The 16,849-nt window shown below is 50.3% G+C and overlaps 1 protein-coding gene across 7 annotated transcripts; it reads right to left on the bottom strand.

The window, feature by feature from the left end:
• Positions 1-3,904: 3,904 nt before the first annotated feature.
• Tmem74b (transmembrane protein 74B) lies at positions 3,905-9,443 on the bottom strand. Of its 7 annotated transcripts, none has more exons than XM_045157161.1 (2): positions 9,353-9,443; positions 3,905-4,900 (listed from the first exon to the last, which is right to left on the bottom strand). In XM_045157161.1, the coding sequence occupies exon 2, from the start codon at positions 4,858-4,860 to the stop codon at positions 4,162-4,164; it is 699 nt and encodes a 232-aa protein (XP_045013096.1). In that variant the 5' UTR covers positions 4,861-4,900; positions 9,353-9,443; the 3' UTR covers positions 3,905-4,161. The 7 variants fall into 7 exon arrangements, with proteins under 7 accessions (XP_045013096.1, XP_045013094.1, XP_045013097.1 ...); XM_045157159.1 differs by lacking the exon at positions 9,353-9,443 and adding an exon at positions 8,903-8,952; XM_045157162.1 differs by lacking the exon at positions 9,353-9,443 and adding an exon at positions 8,611-8,682.
• Positions 9,444-16,849: the final 7,406 nt, after the last annotated feature.

Here is a 16,849-nt window from a genome sequence, read left to right as displayed (position 1 = left end):
ACTACGAAGGAGACACTGGGCTGTCACCGGGAGGGTGGAATGCTGGGAACCACATGGCCTGTGGCTGGTGAGGAAGCCACGATGAATCATCCACAGGATGCCCTGGCAAGAGCTCTGAATGAGCATCCTTGGCTTCTGGGAAAAGTCCCCCAAGAGAAAGCTGTGAAGGTACATAAACTGGGTGCTTGAATCCATGTGAGCGTGTGTGTGCACGTGTGTGTGCTTATGCATGTGTGCAGATGTGTGCATGCAGGGAGGAGGGCATATGAAAGAGAATCCCAGGGAAGGTGGGACTGTTCCCCAGAAAGGGAGCAATGATGGTGGAATCAGCCAGCAGCTACTGCCAACTGGGACACTGGCAGGGTGCCTGGATGAGGGAGTAGAGGCGAGGACAGACTCAGTTCTAAAGGCCTGGATCTGGGCACCTCAGGTCCTCAGACATAGGCAGGAGGAGCAAGCTAGTGAACCACACAGGATCCTGGACTCCTAGCAAATCTCTCCGAGGCCTACCAACCCCCGGCTCCGTCCTAGGCAGTCTGAGAAGTCAGGACTCTCTTCGGCAGGGAAGCGCCTGGAACTCTTCTACATAAAGCTGAACTAAGACCTAGAGAAAGGGATTCCAGATGCCCATCCTAGCAGCAAGCCAGGATTTCTACACTTTTGGTCACTGGATCCTCTGTGTCACTGATTCTGAACCCCAAGACAGGGCTCTAGGGGGCTCCGAGACCTTGTATAGGGCAAGCTTCCTTGGCAGGCACAAGAATCTTCTGTTTCATTCATTCATTCAACAGTAAACATCCACTACGCATGCCAACCATGTTTCTCACACTGGGAATGCAGTGTGAACCAGTTAGACCAACGTGCCAGTCCTCAAGGAGCCTGTCATCCAGCCGGGAGCGGGCAGAGGAGGGCAGGTGATAAGTACAGGAACAGCCTGATGGGTGTTCTTCTTAGGTGGGAGGGTGTGGCTTTAAATAAAGTGGGTAGTAGAGACTTCAGTGAGGTGATATTTGGATATAGCCCCTAAGGAGGTGAGGGGCAAGGCATACGGAATTTAGGGTCCATTCTTTTTGTTTTGTTTTATTTGGTTTGGGTTTTTTTTTTGTTTTTCAAAGTAGAGTCTCACTCTAGCCCAGGCTGACCTGGAACTCACTATGTAGTCTCAGGGTAGCCTTGAACTCACAGCGATCCTCCTACCTCTGCCTCCCGAGTGCTGGGATTAAAGGCATGCGCCACCATGCCCGGCTGAGTCCATTCTTAAGGAACATAAAAGCAATGGTGAACACAAAAGGCAATTCAGGGTCTTGAAGGGGCCCTGTGCCAGTGAGGGGTCTGAACATACAGGCTTTGCTAGTGCTGCTGTCCGTCTATCCCTTGTTCTGGTGAGAATTGTGGCTTGTGCTGGAATGGGAACATGAGGCGAATTCTGAGCAGAGGAGTGATGTGTCCTGAATGCCCTTTAATCATCTTCCTCTGGCTCCAGAGTAGAAGATGGACTGGGGTGGACATGGCAGGAAAGAAACCTAGGACACCCAGCGAACACCCTGGCTGGGCAGCGGCAGCTGAGAGATGAGCCTCAGGCTCCCGCAGAACTAGCAAGGCCTGCAGGCAAGCTGGTGGGAGAGGTGAGGTTGAAAGCTAGTCTAGTTAGCACCAACTGAGGTGGGAAAGGGGAACGTCATTATAATTGGCCCTCTTGGCATACAGAAGTCTATCTTCTGTCTGTACCACCTTCCTGAGTCAGAATTTTCATTAATCCAACTCAAACCCAAACTCAGAGAGGTTGAGGGACTTAGTCAAGGCCACACAGATAGTGCCAAAAACTACATTCAAACCCAGGTGTTAGGGACCCTAAAATTGGTATCTCTTCAGATATCAAAAGTAGCCAGCGAAACAAGAGTTGGGAGCCCTAGTAGTCTGTTGGGTAGGAGAGGTAGTTCTCGGGGATGAGACAGGCAAGTTCAGCAATCACAGGAGTCCCTGGGACAACTCCACATTGATCCCCAAAGAAATCTGCAAGGAAAGTTCTTGGCACTCTCTGTTCTTCCTTGACTTTTTCCTCAACATGTTTCTGATCTGAGGGCTGGGAGAGCTCGACTGCAATCCCCGGGAAATGTTTCCATCATCTCTCAAGTCTTCTTAATTCACTGACAAGGTAATGACTGCCTCAATCCATTTCACGCATTTTCTAAAGGAGTTTCCATATCAGAATGCAAAGCAGGTTTCTCTGGCTTGGAGAAGACCTGAGAGTCTCTGGACTTAATCTAGCAAAAGTTGGCCCCTAAATACAATTCGCTGCATTTGAGCTGATCTGAATGGACAGTGTCAGGCACATCCTCTCAAAGGGTTTAGTATCCAAATGAGCACCCCTCACTGTCACAGTGATCCATGTGGCTTGGATTGCTATTTTTATTATCTTTTATGGATTTGAAAAGCCAGAGCCCATCAACTGGGATGCCCCGTTCACCATTCACCTTAGTATGGCTCATGCCACTTTCAACAGCACCTCCCTGTTGGGGTCCTGGGAGAAAGTGAGACATTGATAGAAGCTGGGGGAACATGAACCTTATACCTTCTGGGGCTTTCTCCTTTTCAAGCCCCACCCCTTTCAGCGGAACCTCCAAAGCCAAGCTACACATTCTTTGCCCCCTCCAGCCCTCCCCCAGACCTCTACCCTGGCAAAACCTGCCAGCGGGAGCAGATATTTAATCTATGAAGCTATGACATTACACTGTCCAGATGTTCCGTCTGCTGAGCTGAAGGCTCATGTTACAGGGAATCAGGTCCTCTTTGCCCGCAAACAAGGTGTCCACCCCATCCTTCAAACCCCCCAAATTAAGATCCCCAGATTTTGAGGCCAGCTGAGATGCAGGAAGAGGGATCTGCCCAGAGCAGGGATGCACAGAAATGACAGTGTGGTCTGGACAATGTGTGTTCTGGAAGACCTATAGGGCCATTTAGACTACATGATATCTCCTCAGTCCTCATATGCTGGCATCTCCTTACCCCCTTGTGCCTACTTCCCTTTCTTGTTGATAGTTTAAAGAAAGTTTGGAAGGAGCCTAAACAACCATCTATGTGGGTGGAGTGTTCAGGCCACCTGGATGTACCTCATTTCTCCCCAAAGGAACTGAGATTTCACTTTACTACTAAAGGGGAAGGAGGCATTACAAATTCAACATTGGAACAAATTGTTTTCATGCCACCAGAATGGGTCCAGGCCCAAGGGACCTCCTATTGAGGAGGGAAGGTGATAGGGGCCCCATCATGTCCATAGAAATGTAATCATGTCCTCACATATAACACTGGTGTATACACAGAGGATCCTTGGTGCCCACAGAATGGCATGTAACTTTATAAATGTGCCACTGTGAAATCAGAAAGCCCCCCCCACCGCACTTCATAACCAGGCTGTGTCAGACTTCAGATTTAACCAAACCTGACCACCAGGCTCCTTAGCAGGACTAAGAGAACTGCTGGCTTTGTGACAGTGTTGGTCACCAAGGCTGGGCCAGAAGACAGCACTGCCCAGAAGACACCCTTATCCCTTGAAGGGTGACCGGAGGCAGACTGGATTCCTATTCCTCATCTCAGGGCAGAGCTAGACCAAGGGCTCACCTATAGACTGAGTGGTGGAGATCTAGAGAGGGGAGGGTCATGGTTCATTCAGGGGGGTGCTACGGTGCAGGACAGTTACCCCATGGCTGACTTCTCCCCTCATCATGAAGCTACCTCCCACCTTGATGGGCTGGAAGGTGCCCCTAAAAGGTCACCCAACACTATCACTTGGCTGATGAGAAGGGGGGAGGTCCTGGAACTCCCAGAGGCATGGGGAATGGGAGGCAGCCTTTCAAATGGTGCTCAGCCCTCAGAACGGCCAAGAACCCTCAGCTCCCAAGAGCAGTGGTTTCCAAACTTTGTATTTTTTAGCAGCAGAAGCCATCCTCCAAAGAAAATTTTATGCAAAAAAAACTTCAAGCTGCGAAACAGATCAGCCATGCTTGCCTGAGTCGGACCTGTGCCAGGCCCCAGGTTGCCCTCCAGCACCAAGGCTCCCACCACATGGCCCCATGTGAAGCTCAGTTGGAAGCCCAAGGCTTTTGGAGCTTCAAAGCCCTTCAAGCCCTGAAGCTAAAGCAGCCAGGTAGCAAGGACTCTTACTTAAGAGCCCTGGGCGGTGTGGCTGACGTCAGAGGCCTGGACAACCTCATTCTCCACTAAGACCTGGCCCCCATCTCCAGTAAGCTGCCTCATTCGCAGGTTAATGGAGCCATAGGTCTTCCTGGGGCCCCTGCTGGGGACGAAGGTCCGCCGGCGGTAGAGCTCGCCCTTGCACAGAGAAACCATGAGTAGCACGGACAAGAGCATGCCACCCACTGTGAGCAGCCCCAGGCCCGCGATGATGCACTTGTCCAGGTGGGAGCCCAGGCGCGCGTAGTACATCTCCAGGCGTTCCATCTCCCTTGCTGTCACTGTGTCCGGGTTGACGCGGGCCTCGCGGGGGATGGCATACGCTGTCACCACCAGGAGGATCCCGCTCACTAGGAAAACCAGAGCAGTAACAAAGCCGTAATCCACCGGGCGGCTCACAGGCTCCATGCCTGGCCCTTCCTCTGAACGCAGGGACAGGTCGTCACGCTGGGACCGGGACAGTGAAGGGACACCCCCCAGTGGGCTGGGGGGACTACCCAGTCTAGCATCCCCAAGAGTCTGGTGATGAGTTTCATACTCCTCAGAGAAGAAACAGGCATTCTCCACGCCCTCCCTGGCTGGGGCCACTGGGCCCAGAGGGGCTGGTCTCCTGGAGATATGGGGACCATTGCTCAGTGTCTTCAGTTCCAGACCAGGGGGAGATGCCATTGGGAAGGAAGACCCCAGCTCATCCCTTGGCCCGTGGCAGCTAGAAGAGAAAACAAAGTCAGTCAAATTCAGCCTGCTGGAGCACAGTCACACATGAGGGAGAGATGGAGAATTCAGCAACATCCCAGCAGCGTGGCCCATACTAGGATCCCCCTCCACTACTGGTTGGCATGCCACCTTGGGCCACATTTATCTCTTTGGGCTTCAGTAATGACAATAACTCCTATTCCTTACTGCCCAAAGCTGACATAGGGACTGAGGCAACCCACAGAAAGTGTTCAGCAGTTAGTGCCCAGTAAGTGTTAGCGATGGGGTGTTAGGATGGAAGAATTCAGAGTGCCTATGAGGCCCAAATCCCAGCCTCACCACTTGAGCTTAAGCAAGAGACACAAGCAGAGGCAATGTTCTCATCTGTAAAATGGGAAGAAACAGAATGCCTCTCTCATAAGGTTGTGGTGAGGATTTCATAAAATAATGTACACCAGGCTGCGGCCAGTTCAATTAATAGGCGCTGTTGTAGGAGTTGATGATGGCAGGGGTCCTACAGAGACAACTGAAAGGCTACAGGAACAGAAAGAAAGCTGGGAAGCTCCCGGTGTGCATGCGTGCGTGCGTGCGTGCGTAGGAGGGGGTGTTGGTGACATTTGAAAACTACCAAAAAGACAGCCCCTAGCAGTGAGGGGATGAGGGCCTTCTGGAAGGGACAGAGGGCTTCAGGAGGACAATGGAGGCCACACCCAGAAGACAGTGAAAACCAAGCCAAGGAGCCAACAGTGATGGGTAACCAGTTGCTGGAGCAGGGAATCTGTATTGGGCTGAGATCTGGGTGCGTTCTGCAAGGTAGAAGAACAGCTGCACGGAGAAGAAAGTCAAGGAGGAAGCAGGAAGTATGGATGCGCAGAGACTGGAGAGCCACGACTGAGGTCAAAGCCAAATGTCTTTATGAAGGGAGAGGGCTGTGAAGCCTGAACCTGAGACCTGAGCAAAGAGGAAATATCCCACCAGGAACCTGGATATACAGCCACACAGATAGACACACTGCACCAGTGACCTTCCGTCAGAGGCCACCTGCTTGCAGCCGTGAGCCAAACTGGGCTCACTGGAGTCTTGGTTTGCTTTGTTTCTGGTCTAATCATTTGGTTTTGATGAACTAGATGCCAACATATGACTAAAAGAATATTGATTTTAACTTTTAAACTTTGAGTTCCCAACTTGTCTTACAAAATAATAGAAAGGATATGGTCACTAATGACTGCCCTCCTCTTACAACACTCCTGTTGTCTTCCCTTTGATAGATCTATTCTCTCCCCCATGGAACTCACCTCAGCCCCCTTGGCACATGTTACTTCCGACCCCTCATCAGAACTGCATAACGCCAAGTAGTCTCTGATCTCCTAAGGCTACATACACCTAGGATCCCAGGTACACAACTGCCCACACAGACATCCCTAGATCCCTAGATGCAGAGTGGCTCACATGCGCTGATGTGTTTACACACCTGCATTCTTTTGTTGACTCTCCGGTGCTCTTTGATTGTGTGTTTCTGTGTGAACACAAGCCCATGAATGAAGCGAGAATGAATAAATGAATGAAACAAACTCCAAAAGGCCGTCTGCACGAAGACACATTTTTCAGTCTTTCTGACCTAATCTGGGCTTGCCTCAGACGTGTTCTTTGAACATACACACGTTGGGCCTTTGAACTCAGCTCAAAGCCTGCTTGTGTTTACCACTCTTCCTATCAGTATCCTCTTTCTGGAATAGCCACGTAAGACACGTTTCCTGGGCTGGAGAGACCGCTTAGCAGTCAAGGCACTTGCCTGCAAAGCCAGAGGACACAGGTTCAAATCCCCAAAGCCAGATGTACAAGGTGGTACATGTGTCTGGAGTACATTTTCAGCAGCTGGAGGCCCTAGCACACTCATTCATTCCCTCTCTCTCTCATAAATAAAATAAATATTAATAGAGTTTTTTAAGACAATAAAGTATACTTTTAAAAGGACCCATTTCCTAATCACCTCCTACCTGTAAGATCCTTTATCTGGCACTTCATTCAGAAGTACCTCGGAAAACACTCACTGGCCCCATCCTTGGGAATTACTAACCACATTTTAATTGTATTTGTTTATTAGAGACAGAGAGAGGGACAGAAAGACAGGGAGGGAGACAATGGGCATACCAGGGCCTCTAGCCACTGCAAAGTAACTCCAGATGCATGTGCCACCATGGGCATATCTGGCTCACGTGGGACCTGGAGAATTGAACATGGGACCCTAGGCTTTGCAGGCAAGCACCTTAACCTCTAAGCCATATCTCCAGCACTAACCCCATTTTAGGAAACGTGACCAAGATCCCATGGTGCGTAAGGGGCAGAGGGCCACGATTTGAGTACTAGTTCCCCAGGAATCATTATGTCCTGCAACTTGCAAACCCGCAAGCTCCCTCCTTCCAGACTCCTTCTCTGGTTGGTCCAACCCTCACTCGAAGACTCTCCAGTTAACCCAGCTGTAAAACAAGAGCATCCTGACGGTAGAGACTTCCTGGTGCCCAGGCCCCTGCCCAGACTGTGATCAGGTTCCGGTGGGTGGACAGGAAGGAGGGGTTACTAGCTGGCTTTTTACTGTCAGGCACTAAAAGCTGCTCAGGAGCTAGCAGTGGACACCACTTGAGTGCTCAGGCCCACAGCAGCACTTGAGGCTCAGAACTATCTGGGCAACCCTCTCCCCAGTCTGGCATATCGGCACCTCCATATCCCAGAGGAGATCTGGGGCACCCAAATTCTTGAAGCAAGACTTTTTCATCCTTCAGGAGCCCCAAACTTTTTCCTTAGTTTGCCTAGGTAAGGGGACAGCAAAAAGGAAGTCCCTTCCCTCGTCTAGCATTAGAATGTCTGTTTCTCTCACAAGAGATAACTCAAGGCCATGTCTATCAATTACCCAAAGGAGCAGAGACCCAAATGCTGGTGCCCAGGGATCACACCCCACAATCTAACTACCAGTTACTCCGATCTCATCCACAGTCGGACGGTTCCTGAAAAGCACACCCCAATTCTACAATCACTCTCCAGAGCCTGTTCCCACAGTAGTTCCCAGTATGACTGGGACCTCTCCCCCACCCCCCAGCTCAGACCCAAAGGCCATTCTTGTGGTACCCACAAGTAGGCAGACAGCTGGGGGGGGAGGGGAAGAGAGAGGGAGAGAGAAGCCCCTGGTACCCCTAGGCTTGCTAAGAGCTAAGCCAGACCCACTCCGGACCTACCCTGGGTTCAACACTCCCCCCCGTGACGCACACTAGCACCGGGGAGACTGAAGCCAAGGGAGAATGGGTGAAGAATTACAAACCCAGTCCGTAGACACGCACACAAAGCTGTACACAAAGCGCCAGGAGCGCGGACACACACACGCAGGTCCACGCTGTTCTACCCAAAGTTCCACGCAGAAAGCCCCAGCACCGGGGGCCCCCCACCTCACCCGCGCCCTCCTGTCGGCAGTTCACACCCCCTGCTCCTGCCCTTGACCGCAAACGCCACGGGGTGGGGGTGGGGGGCTCCAGACCAGGCCGGACCCGGAGCCGGAGCCCGCAGCGCCCCGCAGCACGGCGGCTCGTGGAAGCGGCTGAGCTCGCCGGAGCCCGGCGCGCGCCTGGGTCCCTGGGTCGCACGTCCTTCGGCGGGCCGCGAGGTCAGGCGAGCTGTCCTTCGCCGCCAGCGCGGGGCGGGGAGGGAGGGTGAGCTCGCGGTCGGCGTGCAAACCTGTGCCTGTGCCGGGGCCTCCCCTGCGTTCCCACGCGGGAGCAAAGGGCTCGGAGCGGCCGAGGGTGGGTGCGTCCACCCCGGCTCCCTCCCGCCTCTCCACCCCCGCAGCCCGCGCCCGCCCGCCCGCCAAGGTCTCGGCTGCGGCGCAGCAGCCGGGGAGGCGGGGGTAGTTGGCGGGGAGGGGGGTGGATGGAGATCGCGGGGCCGAGCCGCCACCGCCACCGCCTCGCCTTCCCGGGCGCCCGCCCCCTTCCCGGCCCGCCCGGAGCCGCGGCCGAGGCGCACGTACCTGCTCGCGCCGCACGGGACTACACCGCCGCGGCTACGGCCGCTGGGGGGCTCCGGGGAGGGAGGGAGGGAACGAGGGACCGGGAAGGGGCGGGAGCCGGGGATCCTGGAGCGTCGCCGCCGCCGCCCATCCAGCTCCGCCCGCGGCCGGCCGGCGGCGAGGGCGCCGGGGGACTCAGCGCGGGGAGGGACCCGGAGGCCCGGGAGGGTTCTGGGGCGAGGAGGAGGAGGAAGGGGGGGCGGTGCCCATCGATCCCTCGCCCTCTCCCTTAGGGCATATCTGTATCGCCCGCGTCCGGCTGGAGCAAGTGCAGGATAGGAGCCCGCGGTGCCCCGGCTCTGGGGCGGGGCAGGGCGGGGGAGGGGCTGGAGGAGAAGACCCCTCCCCAGCCTCTGGGGAGCCCCTACTGAGCCAAGGCCAGATGCCTCCCCTATCCGCAGGTTGGATCACCTGTCCTCGCTGGGATCCGCACGTTCCGAGTGTCCTCGGGTGCGTGGGGCTCCATGCCTCAGGGGAGCCACGTGAAGGCTGAAAGGAAGCTTCGGCAGGACCCCGCCTCCCCGGAGCTCTTTCCGAAGAGGTTCTGGGGCTTTGCCCTTGGCCACGCACAACCCTGCCCGCCCAGCCCGGCTGCAGGGCACCTGTCTGCCTGCTTGCCTGCCTTTCTCATACACATTCTCTCCCCACTCCTCCCTTGAGCCCCCTCATCTGAGCTTCCCCTGCCCTGCCCCGCATCCCTTATCTCTGATCTCGGTGCACTTCGGTTTTAAGGGCATCTTCTTCCAGCACACGCTTCCTCCTTGGGGGCCCAAGCCAAGCCTAGAGAGGGGTTTGGTCAAGGAGAGGGTAACTTGGCTTTGGGAAGACTTGGTGGCCAGCTTTCGCTAGGTCTTCTCGTCTCTTGTCTTGTCTCTGGTCGACCAACGTTTGTCCGTGGCGATCATGACTGCAGGCTCCCAGGGCTCTGGGAAGGTGAGCAGAGGGTAGGCCATCTGCACCGACTGCAGGTGCCCGAGCGCTGTCCCAGCGTCTCAGCTCTCCTCAGGGACAGAGCTTAATGACTCCTCCTTCACAGGCCTGTACAGTCCTTACCCGGAGAGAGGCTGCACTGAAAGCCTTGTGGGCCAACATAGTCAGGCCCTGTGCCCAGCCAGCTCGGCAGACAAGGCCTGTCTCCCCACCATCCTTCCAGAGGCCTGCCTTCTTGTTAGCGTCTCCAAACGGAAGCTAGCTCTGGCACCAGACCCCTGTGCTTCCACCACTCCTGGCTGGGCAAATCCCCCCTTCCCCTATCCCAGTACTCAATTGTCTGATCTTGTGAAATGGACTTAGTAAGGGGTGGGGGGATTTGCTAAGATCCTCCGTGAAAGTGCCCACTTCCCTGACCTGGGCAGTCCTACCTGGGCCTTAGATTCTGCCTAGGGCTTTCCCCTCCTCTTCTCAGAGACACCTTCCCAGCCCATCCTTTAAAAAATACAAAAAAAAAAAAAAAAAAAAAGAGAGTAGTGGGCTGAAGAGATGGCTCAGTAGTTAAAGGCACTTGCTTTCAAAGCCTGATGGCCAGGTTTGGATTCCCCAGTACCCACATAAAGCCAAACACATAAAGTGGTGTATGTGTCTAGAGTTGGTTTGTAGCAGCAGGAGGAACTAGTAACCCATTCATTCTTTCTCTCAAATAAATATCATTCATATATAGATATATGAATATCATAGCGCCTCAGTATGCTTTACTCTTTCACTTGGAATTTTTCTGCATACCAGTTTTCAACTCCTGACATTCTTTACTTACTGTCATGTCTACTGAAAGCAAGTGTATAGTCGAGGCTTTGCCTGTTTCCCTCCCTGATATATCCTTAGAGACTAGAAGAGAGGCCAACCCCTAGAGATCCCTCGATAAATGTTCGTTGAGTCACAAGAATCAAGAAATGTGCAAGTGTTCGCTCAACACCTATTGTATATTAGAGAACTCTCTAGACTCTATTCCCACCCTCAAGAAGCTCTTGTTATATCGGTGCTATCAAAGAAAGGCACATTGAGCTGTGAATACCTCAAACACGGAGGACTGAACCAAGGCAGGCAGGGTGTATAGGCCGCAGCTACAGAAAGCGAGCAAGGATGAGAGGCTCAGCAGAGAACTAGCATGGGGGATGAAGGCCCTGGGGTGGACAGGAGCATGGTGAGAATGAGTGTGAAGAAGCCCCCATCGGATCACTGGGAGGCCCAGGGAGGGACGTGGTAACAGGTGGGGCTGTGTTCATAGGCAGCCAGACCTCGGCTAAGTTTTAGGCCACGGTGGATTTTGGTCCTGGGCACGATGTGGAGCTACTGGGAAGAGTATGGATAGAGATAAGCAATCCTTTTCCCCATTGCCTGTGAATTTGACTTTTGGTTACTTGTCAAGCTATTTGTTGGAGATAGATGCATACATACATGTATGCTAAGCTACTGAGTAATGTTGTTATGATCAAAATGACCCTGGAGGAGGAAGCTTGAATGACCCATGTGGCAATGGACTAGAAATAGAGTTAGCAATATGAACCCAAATTTACTTTAATATAGACACAGATTATTATATATGGAAATCTTTATAGCAATATCTATATGCATGAGTTTGTATACACATGTGTATTTCTTTTTTGGTGTGTGTGTGTGTGTGTTCATGTGTATGAATGCAGGTATGTGTATGCCAGAGAGTGTGTGTAGAGGTCAGAGGGCATTGTCAAGCATTGAGCCTTGCCTTCCTTGCTTAACATCTGCATTCTCTTGTTAATCTCTGCATTCACCAGCTTAGCTGGTTTTTGAGCTTCCTGGAGATTCTCCTGTGTCCACCTACTTCTCACCATAGGCACACTGAAATTACAAATGCCCGCCATGATACCTGGCTTTTATATGGGTTCTAGGAATCCAAACCCAGGTAACAACAAGAACTTTATCTATTGAGCCATCTCCCAAGCCCACATGTGCATTTCTCTGTTGTCAGCTCAGAGGGCCTAGAAGCAAACATCCTCTATAACAAGAAGCATATCTAGGTCTCAGATGCAGGTTTCTAATATCATTCTCCAATTAAAGGAAGCAGGGCTCCTAGGAAAAACGGGGAATAAAATTCACAGGGTGAACCTGGAACATCCTATAAGAACATAAAGAAATGATAGCTGGGTGTGGTGGTGCATGCCTTTAATACCTTCACTCAGGAAGCAGAAGTTGGAGGATCACCATGAGTTTGAGGCCATCCTGAGACTACATAGTGAATTCCAGGTCAACCTGGACTAGAGTGAGACCCTACCTCAAAACAAACAAACAAATAAATGCTAGACACACACACACACCAATGGGAGTATGTGAAAATACACAAATCAACCTAAAGAGCTCCTAATAGCCAAAGCTGGAAACATTTGCGCAACATATGTAATATAATGATATTCAATATAGTGGTACCGAATTCTCTGAAACTATGAAATAAATAAATATTCCTAAATTCATCCTGATATATACACAGATGTATATAACTGAGTAAATGAATGGATGAGAAGCTGAGAAGCAATAAATGTTCCAGCCAGAATTCCAACAATGTGAGTACTTGGTCTTCAAGGAGGTAAGGGGTGGGCATAATTGCCATCCTTCAGCGTGAGCGGGCAGTGGTGGCCTTTCAAAGTGCACCTATGGAAAGAGAGAGGGGAACAGTGTAATGGAGAAACCTAGCAACCCACTTGCTTCAGCCAGGTGAACAAGGTCAATACCAGCAGTCAACTTGTGATCTGATGTGAGCCCTTGATGTGAGGCCAGGAGCATATCATTTTAGTGTGGATGTGCATGCCTGTAACTCTCTCCTGGCACTCCAAAGGCTGAAGCAAAAGGATTTCTGTGAGTTTAAAGCCTGCCTGGGCTGCATAACTACACCCTGTCCTTCCCCCAAAACCTTTCTTTACTTCTGTGACCTTCCTCCCCACAGCCCATGATCCCTATCAAATCGTGAGACAAACATCACACAGATTCCTGAGTCCCAACTCAGAGAGCGATGTGAAGTCCCTGATGCGTGCCAGAGTCTCTGTCTGCAAACAACTGCCTGACTGGCTTTGCATGGATGTCTAGGGAGCTGGCTGCAGGCCAACAGGTTTTGCAAGCAAGCATTTTTAACTTGCTAACACATCTCCACAGTCCCAAATTCCTTTTTTAAGAAAAGAATTATTTATTTATTTAAGAGAGGGAAAAGGCACATGGAGAGAGAAAGAGAAGGGCCTCTAGCCACCGCAAACTACAGATGTATGTACCACCTTGTGCATCTGGCTTACTTGGGCCTTGGGGAATGGAATCTGAGTCCTTTGGCTTTGTAGACAAACACCTTAACCACTAAGCAATCTCTCTAGTGCCCAAATTATTTTTTTAATGTTTTATTTATTTATTTGCAAGCAGAAATACACAGAGGGAGAGAGAAAGGTGGGGGGGGTGCATGGCCATGTCAGGGGCAGCGCACAAACTCCAGGTACATGCACTACCTTGCACATCTGGCTTACATGGATACTGGGGAATTGAACCTGGGTCGTTACTCTTTAAAGGAAAGTGCCTTAACCTCTGACCCATTCCTCCAGCTCCCTACCAATTCTTTTTTCTTCTTTTTTTGAACTTTTTGTTGGCAACTTCCATACTTATAGATAATATATCATGGTCATAATCCTTTCTGGATACCTTCCCTTTACCCCCTCCCAAATTTCCCCACCCCCTCACTGAATCCCTTCTTATTTCCAACTAATCTCTTTTATTATTCTTTTTTTGGTGGGGTTGAGGTAGGGTCTCAACCTAGCCCAGGTTGACCTGAAATTCACATTGTACTCTCAGTCTTGAACTCACAGCAATCCTCCTAGCTCTGCCTCCCAAGTGCTGGGATTAAAGGCATGTGCCACCTTGCCTGGCTTCTCTTCTGTTTTTATGTCATCGTTTTTCTCCTTCTATTATGCAGGTCTCGTGTAAGTAGATAGCATCTGCCAATGTGAAATCATGAATATCAAGGCCACTTTATGTCTGGAACACACTATTGTAAGCACTCCTCCCTTCCTTTGGCTCTTACATTCTTTCCCCCACCTCTTTTGCAATATTCCCTGGGCCTTGGAAGATGTTATAAAGATGTCTCTGTGCTGAGCACTCCTCTGTCACATCTTCTCAGGACTTTGGTGAGTTTTGAGTATTCCCCAGTGGTCCCCACCATCTGAAAGGAGAAGCTTCTTTAACCAAAAGTAACAGTAATATTACTGTATGGGCATAAACATTTGGTATTTAGAGGGCGTTTTGGTGAGCATAATATATCCATTTAGCCAGACAACTGTAGTAGTTCCTCGCCTTGGGGCTTATGACTTCTGCAGCCATAGCTTTGATTAGGTTTTCAGTACCAGTTAGAAATTCTTTCCTGTGGAGCAAGACCCCAAGTCCAATCAGAGAACAGTTGGTTTCAACCATAACAGACATACCACCACTGCACCAGCTGATACATTTGGCCTGGCTGGCCAGCCATAAAGCTTGGAGAGTCTAGCACTGGTTAACAAGGTTGATAGCTTTTCTCCCCCAGTAGGCTGCCCAGCTCTTTCCTGCATCCTGACAGCTAGCCAACAGGGAGGAATCTTCCAGCTCAGCTCCAATCTGATTTCTCTATGACCTGCAGCTCAAACATGTAGTTTTCAGCAATAGGGTATTACCATCTAGTTCTGGTGGGTAACCAGGAGCCTTGTCAATATCCTGTAGCGTTTGGGGGTCATTACATAGACCCAAATTCTTAAAGAAATTAAATAAAAGTTATTACTCAGCATAGTGACATACTCTGATAATCCCAGCGCTTGGGAGGCTGAGGCAGAAGGATAGAGACCATGTCTCAATAATTAAGTAAATGGTCATTTTAATAACCACTACTAAGAACTATAAATATCTATTGGAAATTATACTTTGGGTTTCCTGAGCATAATGACTTATGTAACCGAGGACAGGTCTCATGGGACCTTTAAGCCTTTAAGCATTTCATGCTTGTCCATGAGGTTCCATGTTCCACCTGAGCAGTACTGCTTCACAGGACTCAGCGAGGACTTCCACTCCCAGGAGGGCCCGATGGTACCAAGGGCCATGTTACACAATCTCCAAAGCAGAACATGTCACTGAAACTAAGACCATCCACCTGTGGGTATTTTGGTGGATGGTAAACCTGGGAGTGATATGATCGGATTTGCACTGTGAGATTATTCTCCCTGGCTCCTCTCAAAGGAACAAAGGAACAAGAGAGAAAAACAGGCTAGGTGTGCACATTTTGTGGTCATGTTAGCACATGGTCAGTCCTCAATAAATTTAGCTGTAGTGATGTGTTTGTGGAGACATGATCTGCGAAGCAGGACCTTTTGGAGAATATAAGAGCATCACTTAGGGTCCAGAGTTTTTCAAAGAATAGTAAGGAATATAATTTCAGGTGTTATAGGGATCAATATGTTTTTTTTGTTCTCACTGCCTCACAAGACACCCCCAAACTTACTAGTTCATGGTCACTGCTGGGACAGCTCCATTGTCTTCTACCTGGTGTCATGGGGTGGCACAGACATCTGGGAGCTTTCTAGAATAGCTCAAGGGTTTCCATTTATCTGTGCTTTGGTTCTCAGTGACAGCCAGAGGTTTCCATTCACTTCCACATGGTCCCTCACTGTGGCCACCTTGGGCTTGCTCACACAGTGGCAGTCTCAGGTAGTCAGAGACCTTTTATGACACTAACATGCTTATGGAGGACCAAAGAGGAAGCCACTGGACTTTCTCCCAGCTGAGTCCCAAAGCTGGCCCAGCATTGCTTTGTTGCATTCTATTGCTTGCCACAGACCGTAGACCAGCTTGGATTCAACAGGAGGGTTCTACATACACGTGTGAACACCAAACACAATCTTCCATCATCTATACACACATATATGTAGGCAGTCATTTCAATGGATGAGTGTTTATTTAAGGTTGCTTTAGAAAACTAATGGACTCATGAGGCCAGAGATACCATGGGTAATATTGCTTAGAATAATGGTGGGAAAATATGAGTCTACCTCAGTGCTATAGACAGTGTTGTTCTCATCTGTATACACCCCTCCCACTTCTCCCACTGGCAGAGTCCTTGATGGCATGTACTCCAGAAAGATTCCATCTCCCACAGTATGTTCAAGTGGATGATGATATGCTATAAGGATATTGGGGGAAGTAATATGGACAAAATGCATTAAGTGTCCCGAATGAAAGGAACATGCTCTCCTTGTGTCCTTCTGTCCTTCCTGCTGCCAGGATGGAAACCTGGTGGCCGGAGCTTAAGTATCCATCTTGAACCATGGGATGGAAATCTGATAGGATGGGGCAACAAGGGGGAGCTGTGGAGATGGCTCAGTATTTAAAGGTGCTTGCTTGCAAAGCCTGCCAGCCCAACTTTGATTCCCCAGTACCCACATAAAGTCAGATGCACAAAGCAGCACATGTATCTGGAGTTCATCTGTAGCAGTTAGTGGCCCTTGCATGCCCCTCCCCACACAGACACTCTCTCTCTCTCTCTCTCTCTCTCGCTCTCACATGCATACATACATACATATTTTTAACAGTATGGGATAATAGCAAAATTGAAGGAACTGGATCCCAAATAACCAGCTGCGAACAATGGCCCGGAATAATTTACACCTTTTTTATGTGTGAAAGAAACTTCTACCTAACTGTTACTATTACTTGAGATTTTCTCTTACCCAGAAGAATTATTCCTAAATAATATGGTCAGCTTCAAGACAAATATAAGTAAATCAAACTGGATTTGAAGGAAAAATTGAGAAAGTGGTATATGAGTGGGCGAGGGTTGCAAAATACAAATCCAGTCCAGCCCCAATGTTCCATGTGAGAAAACTATGAAATGAGCTGTAGCTAGTGTGTCTAGTTGCACATATGAAAGAAAAATAGCCCAAGCGAGTT

The sequence above is a fragment of the Jaculus jaculus genome, chromosome 8, assembly GCF_020740685.1.
Source record: "Jaculus jaculus isolate mJacJac1 chromosome 8, mJacJac1.mat.Y.cur, whole genome shotgun sequence".
Lineage (NCBI taxonomy): Eukaryota > Metazoa > Chordata > Mammalia > Rodentia > Dipodidae > Jaculus > Jaculus jaculus.
This window is presented reverse-complemented; position numbering and strand designations above follow the sequence as displayed.

Coding starts and splice junctions, on each gene's coding strand:
- Tmem74b (XM_045157158.1), bottom strand. CDS start 6,423: ATGGGCTTGTGTTCACACAGAAACACACAATCAAAGAGCACCGGAGAG. Junction 4,901..6,358: donor GAGTCAACAAAAGAATGCAG/GTGTGTAAACAC, acceptor TTTCTCTTCTAG/CTGCCACGGGCCAAGGGATG.